The sequence below is a fragment of the Micropterus dolomieu genome, linkage group LG05, assembly GCF_021292245.1.
Source record: "Micropterus dolomieu isolate WLL.071019.BEF.003 ecotype Adirondacks linkage group LG05, ASM2129224v1, whole genome shotgun sequence".
Lineage (NCBI taxonomy): Eukaryota > Metazoa > Chordata > Actinopteri > Centrarchiformes > Centrarchidae > Micropterus > Micropterus dolomieu.
The window spans coordinates 16,023,841-16,035,527 of record NC_060154.1 but is presented as its reverse complement, the minus strand read 5'-3'; the positions used below and the strand labels follow the sequence as shown (position 1 = coordinate 16,035,527).

Here is an 11,687-nt window from a genome sequence, read left to right as displayed (position 1 = left end):
CTTGGGGGCCCCCCCCCCCCCCCCCCCACACACACACACACACACACACACACAGTCCCTGGCAGTTACTGTAGTTGCTTCCCTGAAGGTCTCTGCATGTGATTATTGGATTCCTTTATGAGGCACCATCAGCAGACTAGAAAATGGACCAAGATGGCTGCTGCAGGGGACTCTGTCTCCCAATAGCATCTGTTTATCACGAGATGGAGCAGGCTGTGGTACCTGAGTGCAGATTTCAAATGTGCAGTCCCAGGGGGTGAGAGCCTATCTCAGGTTGTGATGTCACATTTCCATGGTATGCTTTCACTATCCTGACAGTTGAAATCATAAAGTATTTAGAGAATCAGCACCAAGCAACAGTTTTCTTTCTGAAATGCAAGCATGGTGACATGATATTTCTTTACAGTATACTGACCAAGACACCTTTGGTGAAATTTTGTTTTGTTGCCATGTCAGAGAAGTGTTCCACAAGTCATAGTGAGCCTAAGTGAGCAGCAGTTCTGTAGTCAACATTATGGTGAGAGGTGTTACAAATATTCCATCCCCTAATGTGTGTAAAGAGGGGTAGACACAACTAAAGCCGCGTTTTCACCTTGCAGTGAATTTGTGAATGGGGCTACTGGCTTTAAGTCGAGCATTTCAGGTGATTTACTCCTACTGGTCGTCTCTTTTCCACCGTCAAACCAATTAATCACAATCCTCAGTCGTATAGAACACACGGGTCTTACCAGTGTCTGCCTGAGATCGTACGTCGGCATTAAATTTATAGCTCAGAAATAGCAGCCGTGTGCAGCTAGCCCTGTGGTGTGTTTACAGCTAACAGCTGATGGAGTTAAGCTAAATACTGGGTTTGGAGATATTGTTTTAAGTTTTCATCGTTCGGGAGGTTTCTACACAGAGCCAAAGTTGGTCTCCTCCTCTCCAAAACAATCAGACCAGCTGATTACAACAGATAATAAAGCTCCTTAAAAGTCATGTTCCGTCCGATGCTTAGGCAGACACAGACGTGATTGCTGCCAGCTGATCTGCAAATCTTGTTGGCTGGAAATGTTTTAATGTCTTTTCAAAGTGTTGCGATTTTATGTTTGTGTTTCTCTGTGCTGGAGTTCTTTAAGAACTTGATGGCTTTATCCAGTTTGTAACAAACTTTAATCATGTGTCTCTTCATTATACTTCCACACACAAAAAAAAGCTATTTTTAGTGGTCAAGCATAGTTTTTCCTTATATTCCAATCAAATCTTATGTTCATATATATACATGTTTTGCTCATGGATAGTGGATGCCTGTCCGTCGCTTTGAATGGCGTATGTCAGCTGGTTAATTTGCCTAATATTTGCAGATCTTTAAACCGCGGAGGAAACACAGCTGAAGGAAACTTTTTGTTCCTTGAAAAGTAGATCCTGGTACTAAATGTCCCAGGTACTTTTGGTGGAAATGCAGCTTAAATTTACCAAAGAGTTGAACTGACTCCCTTCTTACACAGTATCAAAACACCCCCTGAACATTATAAGCCTGGGTGAGCGTGGGGGTGGTATTGATTTTAAAACGCTCTTTTGCTTTGAGAAGAGCCTGCTGAGCTGGTTTGGTCATCTAGTAGGAAAGCTCCTTGGCTGTTGGAGGAGTTCCAGGTACCACAGACTGGGAGGGGATCTTGGAGCAGAGCCTCGACATTACATCTCCTTCCCAGGAGGAGTTGATTAAAATTAGGAAGCTCCCTGGGGAAAAGGACATTTGGGGTTCTCTGCTCAGTCATTTGCCATCACAACACTGACCAGGATAAGTGACAAAAAATGGAATAATTAGTTAATTAGTTAATGTTTAAGAAGTGGTCATCAACACATGTATCCTAATTTGTCAATTAAAAATAATCCCAGTAACTGATTCTGTTGTTCTATGAGCCCAACCAACTCATTTGGTACTCAAAACAGAATTCTATTCAGTTATTATTTGGCCTGTGAGGTCAAGGACAAGACTAAAATAACATGGAAATGCCAAGTGGTATCAAGTTCAGATTCAAGTGTGGTTGGATTTACAAATAATTCAGTTTCATAAGATAAAATATAAACTAAAAGACAGGCCAAACTGTGAATATTATGATTTGGCTAACATACAGGGCCCCCTCAAAAGAATTTGTTTTTGCTTTGCACATTGCTCTCTTGAGCACTTCAGTATACTTTGAAACAGCTCATATTGCGAAATATTTATTAATTATTCTTTTTGACTACTTATTCTTTGAAAATGTGATACCTGAAGTGCATGTATGAAGAAATTCTTTCAAGTGCATTCATCACTGGCACCAATAGGTGGGGATATTGAAGTATGAATAGATCAGTGTGCATCACCTCTCCCTCTAATTCTCTTTGAATTTGTCCTTTCTGGTATAATGTGAGCATTACTTATAACTCCATGCTGCACTAAGCCCTTATTTATTAAAGAATAAAAGGCAGCAAAGGCTGAATTATTGCAATACATTTAGAATATGAAAGATGATGAGTTTAGCTCGTCCACTCAACGGCGGGCGGCTCACAAGATTAGATTTTTCCCTATTTTTTGTGCATGGTGTGACGCGGCAGGAAATTAAGTTATATCTACCCCCTGTAATTTATTTTTCCGTCGGCCAACTAAATGAAGTTATTGTTTGTGTCTAAAGCGCAGCTTGTTATAAGGGAAACAAAATAAAAGCGCGTGCAGGGCTTAAAAAGGCGAGATCCCCTCCGGTGCCAAATTAAATAGGCAGGGGAGAGTGGGCCGTGATTATCTGACACCCCAGCTCATCAATCATGTCGTCTTCTCCTCAGCTACTCCTCCTCGACTAACTAACACCGTTAACCCTGTCCTCATCATTCAGCTTGCTGTCTGCCTGTTATGAGGCACCCTCACATCGTCAGTCAGACTCCCATCAACTTCTCCTTGTTCTTTTCTGTTCAAGTACTGTGATAAGCAGGCCAATGAAGTGCTTGTCTATAATACAGCCGTATTGTAGTTGGTGGGAGCACATGGTGATGAGGAATGATTGATAAACAACAACATTATACTAAGGCAGATTTACAAGCTGGGAGGATTTAATTAAACCTCTGAGGGGAGGACTGCTGAACTAAGACCTTATTTCATCATGACCTGAAAGGCAATAAATGCATCACAGTCGAGATTCACACTCAGAAGCTCATCAACTATGCTCCAGTGTTTTTGCTTCATTAGAGTAAACCAAGCAGGTGAATTCTTTGGTTAAATTAAAACAACATACACTGCGCTGTTCCCAAGATACGGTATGTTGGTGGCCACAGAGCAAAACAATGTGTGCCCTCTCGGTGCCACAACATCTCACTCAACTGTACTTTTTGAACAATCAAGTCTTTACATCGTGGCCAAATATTGTGTTTGTGTGTGTGGCGTGCCTGCTTGCATGTGGATAATGGAATCTTCCAGGCTGTGCATGTAAGCAATTAAGGCCAAGTCAGCTTTAACCATGAGTGATGGTGATATAGGTCAGTCGCAATTCTTGTATATAGTGGGAGATTGTTTTAAAATAACCCCACACCCTCCCTGAATACATACATACACCCACACACACAACGACAGACATAAACTCTTTCACATTCACAAAGTTTTGCATGTGCACAGCACCATGGATGCACAAAAACTAACACAAGTCATTCTTGAGTCCAGCTTGCAATGGCCTGCATACTGTAAGGTCTGAGTGCCAGTGACATGAGACCAAAGCAAATGAATTAGAGTGGAGGTTGAAACGGAGCACAATGTCTGCTCCTATTAACCAGCCCACAACTAAATGACCCTGCTACAGCAATTGATGTACTGTGCCATTCAGACAGAGTTTGGAGTTTGGCTTCAGAAAATCACAATGTTCTCCAGATGCTCGCAGAGTATTTTGCTCAGACAAACTAGCATTTATGTTGTACCTGTCTGTTTTGTGTACATTTATTTTTCAATTATTTAGATGGCCAGGTATTTAACGGAGTACCTACACTTTGGAACGCTTGATGCCCCACAGAGCCAAACAGCATGTCCTGCTCATGCTGAGCATTTACATATGTTTTCACTGAAGGTTCTGTAGCAGTGGAAGGTTATACAAATGCCATCAGGGCACCATGATTGCATCTATTGCTCTCGTAGAACATTATACTTATTATCCATTGCTTTGAGAAACAGAAGTCGGGATTTGAAGATTGTGAAGTATCACCATAATGGGCAGATATGGCACCCAGAAATTTTTCCCGATGACTATGAAATTAAATATTGTATTATAAAATATGTGTACTGTTTGACTAAATGTTTTTTGTCTCAACACATATATAAAACAGTGCCAATGTCATCAGTCATGTTCACGGTCCTTCCTATGCTTTCATCTATCATTTTTTAATTATCTTTTTTGTCTTTACTATGCCATATTTTATTATGCTGGTGACGACATCCCAATTTCCCCCCCGAGGATTAATAAAGTTTCTGTCTATCCAGGATCTCGCTTATCCGCAACTGTGAGAAGCTGCCAGCTCAGGAGCACTTTATTGTTCAGGAGTACCTGGACAAGCCCTTCCTGATGGAGGGCTACAAGTTTGACCTGCGCATCTACATCCTTGTTACTTCCTGCGACCCACTTCGCATTTTTCTCTACAAGGACGGCCTGGTTCGCATGGGCACAGAGAAATACCATGCACCCAGTGAAGCCAACCTGGTGAGTCACAGATAATACTACAAATAATAATGATTTTGATAGCCTTTATTAGTGTAGCATTTTTCAAAGCAATGTTAAAAAGTGCTTCTCAAAAGCTGAACATAGATGTGGAAACGCACACATGATTGTAGACTTGTAGAACTTGTAACAGTACATGCATGATGAGTTGTTCATGGATTTATTATTATTTATTATTTATTTAAGTACATACATTACCTAGTGTGTGGCCAATCACTTGAGTCAGATATAGTAGAAGTAGATTCACAGAATGTATTTGCCATGGGCGTGTGCAATTCAGCATAATCAAATTGGACACACAGTAGGACCCCACAAACATGCACATACTCATATATATAGTCAACAGTGCCCAAACGAATACACACACACACACACACACACACACACAAATAAGAATGTGCATACTGTATGCACACAGCTGAGCATAAATGTCCACATGCCAGATGTCTCCTGTAATATCAAGCCGCTCATATTTGCCTTGAGGTTCTACACCTGCTGAAGCACAGTCTGTTGCTGATGATGGGATGTGCACAGACACACACACACACACACACACACACACACACACACACACACACAGCTTCCTATCAACTGCGATGCTTATCTACAATATGAACACTCGCACACATAGACACGCCGGACCCCTCCTGTGACACAAATGTGTATTGTCTTACCGGGTCTGTGACACATGATGGAGTGAGTCATGCCATGGAGATGGATGTTCAATCCCACAGAGAGTGGCTCCCAGACAGCCATCAGGGGCTGGAGCGGCCTGCAGCCACAGTGTTATTACCATGTAGGTTAAGGACAAGGATGTATTGTCTTCAACTGTGAGGGATAGTGTTTAAAGAGAGAGATACAACAAGGGTAACACAATGGTTAGTTGTAATCCACCACTCAATGATCCATTTTAGCCATGCACTGCGGGCACTATGGCTCTGACTCCTCTTTTACTGAATGGTTGAGATTTTGGTGAGATGGTGATTATAAGCTTGTTCTGCTGCTACTCATTATCAATCGTTCCCAAAAGAGCATCGAACCATTTCAAAAATGTAACATTGATAATCCCATATAGTGCAGTGAGATGTTCTTAACTTGTTTTACTGCACCATTTTTACCATCTTTAGCTGTTACCAGGGGACCAGTTTTCTTTATTCCTCTTTAGTCTATATTACTGTTGAGAAAATGTTTTACATTACAATGTGGGAACGTGCGCTGTGAACACCCTTGAAGATGTTCTTTGCTGTGATGATTATCATACACTGACAAAGGTATAATTAAAGAGCACAGTATAGCAAAGTACAATACACATTATGTATACCATGTATTAAAATAACATTACATGGTAATGGTGGTCATCCCTTTTGTTTCAGCTGAGTTTTTTGTAGCCATTAGGATTGTGGTTGTACTGGGCAGGTATGAATGCATCTAAATGGAGAAGAAAGCAGGTAAAAAAAACTACTTAATTTCTTCATCAGCTCAGTAAATAAGGGAATTCATGGCAGTTGTAGTTTGAGTAGTTGTTGCAAATAAAGCTAGAAATAGTCATGAACATGCATATGTTAATGTCTGATGCATATGAACTCTTTTACTTCCACAGAGCCAGCTCTACATGCATCTGACCAACTACTCTGTCAACAAACACAATGAGAACTTTGAGCGAGACGAGACAGTGGACAAAGGGAGCAAGAGGTCAATCAGCTGGTTCACCGAGTTCCTCCGCACCAACGACTACGATGTGGCCAAGTTCTGGGGAGACGTCTCTGTACGTGGGTTGCCCACCCAAACGGACACAAACACAGTTACATGCAGATATATTGGGGCGGATGTATGTTTCCACAAAAGCAAGGATGATAACAAAACGCTCCACAAATGCAAACAACACACATATACATCCGTTAAATGTAATCTATTAATGTACTCTCATATATACACATTCTCTTACTACCAACCAACACACGCTGCACACAAAACACAAACATACCAGCAAAGGCTTGACATGATTTGCAATGACAGTAATTCAGTGAGCTTCAGACCTTTGTTTAACTCCAGGAAGAGCTCAGTGAAAACATCATTCCTGGAGGGTGAGCTCTATCTGGCACTCCTCTCAGCTCATCCAAACACCTTTACCTTGTTCCTTTTCTTTCATCAGAGTCTGTTAGGAAGATTCTTTTACCTCCTGTATCTGATTAATTTTCATCCATCCCATTATATGCCCAATCATAGTTACTCCTTTCTTTTCTACCCATTTCTTAGCTCTGGTTCTGTTTATGCTCTTCTCTATTTCATTCTATACCTCTATTTCTTCTTTACCTTGGCTTTTTGTCCTTCTGTCCGTAGTCATTTGGGTTGTATGGTCCCTGAGTACCTTTACTGTCTGTTCTCATGCTACCAGCATTCAACCTCACAATCAAATCCCATTGGTTATTGTACTTTCCTCAAGGCAGTCTTTTATTTGTTCTTTCACTTTTCTTTGTTCATTTTAAACAAAGTGGCCTTTGAGACTATTGTAGCAGCAGAGGAATCTTTATATTATATTTATTATTTACATATTTATTTGTTGCAACAAATAAGAATCTAGCTTAGGAAGTGACCAGCAGAAGTTGTACTAAATGAAAAGCTGTTTGGAAGCCAAAAGAGCCGGCTCTCGGAAAGGAACATGAGCCATAAGAACTGGCTCCCTTCAAAGAGGTAGTTGCCATCTCTAGTGTTTAGATAATTTCTTCCTTTTCTTTGTAGTCCTCTCTTATCCATTTTGTGTAATCTCTCCATGTGCTCCATTTTGTCAAGGCGTTCAAGTCCTCTCTTCTTCACTTGTTTCTTTTTCTCTAATTGTTCCTGTCCCTCAGTAACACACCTCTGTGTATCACCCTCTGACTCAGCCAGACCGTCTTCCTCTTCTCTTGCTCTCTCGCCATTTTTTTCTCTGCTCTTTCTTCAGAAGTTGCACCACTTTGGTGTTAGTGCTGTCTGTTCGCACTCACACTGTGTTTTGTTTCAACTCTGTATTTATGCTGTCCGCTCACTCTCCTCTCTACTTCTCCATACAGACCTAGCAGGCTGCCCTGACTCTTCCCGCCAATGGTCACGGTCAGAGAGTTAGAGGTTGTCTGTGGGGTTTAAGAATATCATGTAGTTTTTTATGTGATATGTCTTTCGTATTGAGGTATTATTGATGTGCTGTATGGGGCTGAGTGTCCAAGGTTTGAGCAGCAAAGCTATAGCTTTTTTATGTAGGTGTGATTTTGAGAGCACTGTCTGACTACAAATGGGCTAGTTTTGAAGTCTGAGTTAGACCACCATAACCCTCTCCTGCACCAACAGTCAGACTGTACTGGGCAAACTGCAGACCAGCAGCACTGTGTGTGGCTTTACTGGTGAGGGGAAGCTTTGTGCAGTAAAAAAAATTATCTTTGCACTACAGTAGACATAGATTTAAAATGAGTTCTTGTGCATTTATATTGACAGAATAATATATCACTATATATAAGTGAATGACATAAATTAATATTTCAACAAGTTAAATTTAAATTGAGGATAAATTTCACTTAATTTTGTAGTTTAAATATCTTTTTCAGTTTTACCATACTGTCAATACTGTGAAACAAGGAACATATGGTTAGGAGAAAACCTTTTAACCAGCTAGACCTCCTACTGTCTACTGTAGAAAGAGACGTGACTATTCAAACAGATATGAAATGAATTATACATGCACACATAAAATAGTTAAAATAACATACACATTTACGCAGGTGAGATTAAAAAAATCAAAAATTAAATCAAAGAGGCTTATAAAACCATTTAAGTCCAAAACTAACAAAACACAGGCACACATGCACAGTGCTAGGCAGTGGCCATTGCTGGGGGCTTTGAATAAGAAGGGAGGTGATCAGGGCAGGGACAAAGACACACCAGCCAGTACTGGGGACTTCAGGCATAAACAGTGGTAGTGGGAGCAGGTGTTTGTGCTGGGCAGCCTGTGGGTCAGGCGCGTGGATGGATAGACAGATGGATGCAGGTGTGTGAGCGACAGACAGATAGAAAAGGGAGGGGGTCTGCTGCCTTATCAGTCCAGAGCCAGACCACCATACCCCTCTCCTGCACCCAGCAGTCAGACTGGACTGGGCAAACGGCAGGCCAGCGTGGGGCTTGACTGGTGAGGGGAAGCTTTGTTTACCCCAGTTGCACAGTGGGAGTAAGCAGGCAGGTAGCAGCCAGCAAACATACGTGCAAACACACACATATCACAGGGTGGGGGCCACTACCCACACAGATGGACCACCACCAACACTGGCGAAGGTCTGTGCGTGAGTGGGATTCAAAAGGTTCTGTGCCAGTAACACTTTCTCCTCAGATTTTAAACTGACAGAGTATCTGGAGACACAGGAGAACTAAGGATCAGTCTGGATTGTAATGCTACCTCTTTAAAGCAGGTCTGTAGGTTACAGGTCTAGCATGTGTCATAAGTACTCATTTGTCAGAGTTTAGTCTAAACCTAAATCAAGAATTTGTCTGCAGTTGCAACCTGCCATTAAAGAGGTACTACTAATTGCACCATTTTCAGTTTTCTTAGACCTTTAATCAGCTACTATAAAAAGAATTGCACGCTATGGCTTTTGTGTTTGGTGATTCTCTCTTTCTCTCTCTATCTTTGTTACTGTGTGTGTGTCCTGCCAGGAGCTGGTGGTAAAGACGTTAATAGTGGCTGAGCCCCATGTGCTGCACGCCTATCGCATGTGTCGCCCCGGCCAGCCACCAGGGAGCGACAGCGTCTGCTTTGAGGTCCTGGGCTTTGACATCATCCTGGACCGCAAACTTAAACCCTGGCTACTGGAGGTAGTGTGTGTGAATTTTAAAGGACTGTCTCATTTATTTAATTAGTATTTTTCAATTCTTATTCATTTTCAATTTTATTTTTACGCAGTATATTGTGTAACACAATAATGTTCAAAACATGAAAAAAAATATGAAAGTGCAGTAAGAGATTTACTTTTGTGATTTATGAAATTTTATTTGAGGGTGTGTATGTGTGTGTTTGTCAGTCAGAAAGAGGAGAGCTGCAGTCTGTGGAGTCTCTCCTGTCTATGCTGCTACTAAAGTGACAGCGGCTCCTGAAATGAAGTAATGTGGCATCAGCGGGAGAAAGGGAGACGTTGCCCCACACTGACAGAAAGCATAAGCACACACTGATTTTGCTTACACACTCTCGTCCCTGGTGCGCACACAGTCTCAAGTATGTATTCATTCACCTCCAAACACAAGGAGATGTAAAATGAAAGGAACGTACACAACCACAGACATGCACACACAATTATATGCATGCGTGCGTTCATTCACACCCACGCATACAAAAAGAAATGCCTGCATACACAGCAGCATACAAGAGAAGACAAAGACGCTTCATCCTCACACACACAAGGGGTATGAAAATATACGTCAGGATGGCAGGCTGACTAGTAAGACACCCGCCCCTCATTCTCTCTGTGTCAGTCATTCGAGAGATGGATTCGAGTTCAGATTCCATTCCAGGATTTCTCTCTCACCATTCTGATGTCAGCCAGTCAGTTAAAGCGTGACCTAAATCCTTTAACCCAAAGTGGCTACGCACCCCCCCTTCCCACAAATTGACTCAAGGATGGGAAATGCCTCTGGGATAATTGTTTGTTTCTCCTCCATCATGCCAACCCAAAAATAAATCTTGCGATTTCCAAAAGCCTGTGATTTGGATAAAAAAAATGTAAAAAGAGGGACATTTGATGGTTGGTGTTTTAAGAAGAGTCATTGTGGAATTAGGGTGTTATAATTACCCTACCTGACTCTTTTTGTGTGTTTGAGGAGTTGTACTATGTGACAAAAGGATGTAGAAGAGAGAGCAAGAGGTGTTCCTTTTGACTGCTGGTGCACTGTGACAGTATGTGTGCATTGTGTGTGCATTGTGTGTGCATTGTGTGTGTATGCGTGCGTGTGTGTGTGTGTGTGTAAATGTGTATAAAACATGGCAAACAGCCGTGAATGCAGTTGTTCCACTCCAGCAGTAATGATCCCCCCTGTGCTACTAGCAGCTCTCTATAACTTTCATCAATTAACATCACACGCACACACAGGCACACACGCACACACACACCCACACACACACACACACACACACACACAACCCTGCTTCTCTTTCACTTAACATTTACGGCAACAATCATTTATTTCCAAAATTCAACTGATTAGTTAGGGGATAGTTGCAAGCATGGAGACCCTTTTTCAAATCCTCACTGCGTACGATGTCAAGCCTGAAAATAACTTTATTACCACTTTTTTGCCTGTCGACGTTCATTCCTATTCAGCAGGGATACAACACGCAGCGGGGCCCATAGGCTGGTTGCCACAAACGGTACCCTACAGCAAGCCCTCAGGTCCAAATTTAATTTTTCAGCAGATCTCTTTGCTACATTTTGTGCTAAATTAAATCTATTTCACCCCATTTCACCATTTTATATTTTTGTCACCCACCTGAGTTCCAAAACAGTAAAAATTGTATCAGGAATTGAAACACAATCTAGGTCTTACAGGTTTGTTTTGAATATGTGGACTTTGCCTCTCGGGTTTCTTCATTGGTGTCACTGTGAATTACACGTGCCACGCCTCATTGGGGCTTTACCCAGACTGCTGTTCTGACAATGTCTTCCTTTCTTACTCTTTAAACGTCAAAGTTGGTTGTTGGACAAGCAAACTCATAGCCAGGAAATGAAAGTTCAACCTGTGTAAACTAAAAGCCAGTCGGATACCTGAAAGCTGGATGGTATCATATATAAGCAACTGTCAAATGACATTAGTCCTGCCCTTTCTATTTGTATTTTTGTCTGCCGTTTTCAGAGTGTGTGTAGGATGCTGGGGAGGGAAAAGGAACAAGATTGCCCCTCACATCCTCCAATTACACCTCCAGAAAATAGCCACTGTTTCTCTCTGTTTTTTTTTTTTTTTTTTTTT

General features: G+C 41.6%; 1 protein-coding gene across 6 annotated transcripts in view; it reads left to right on the top strand.

The window, feature by feature from the left end:
* Positions 1 to 11,687, top strand: part of ttll7 (tubulin tyrosine ligase-like family, member 7) — a 69,029-nt gene that overhangs the window by 7,174 nt on the left and 50,168 nt on the right. For all 6 annotated transcript variants that reach the window (XM_046049771.1, XM_046049766.1, XM_046049772.1 and 3 more), the window contains 3 exons: positions 4,475 to 4,691; positions 6,310 to 6,474; positions 9,387 to 9,545. In XM_046049771.1, coding sequence (XP_045905727.1) covers positions 4,475 to 4,691; positions 6,310 to 6,474; positions 9,387 to 9,545 — 541 coding nt within the window. The remainder of the gene's footprint in view (positions 1 to 4,474; positions 4,692 to 6,309; positions 6,475 to 9,386; positions 9,546 to 11,687) is intronic.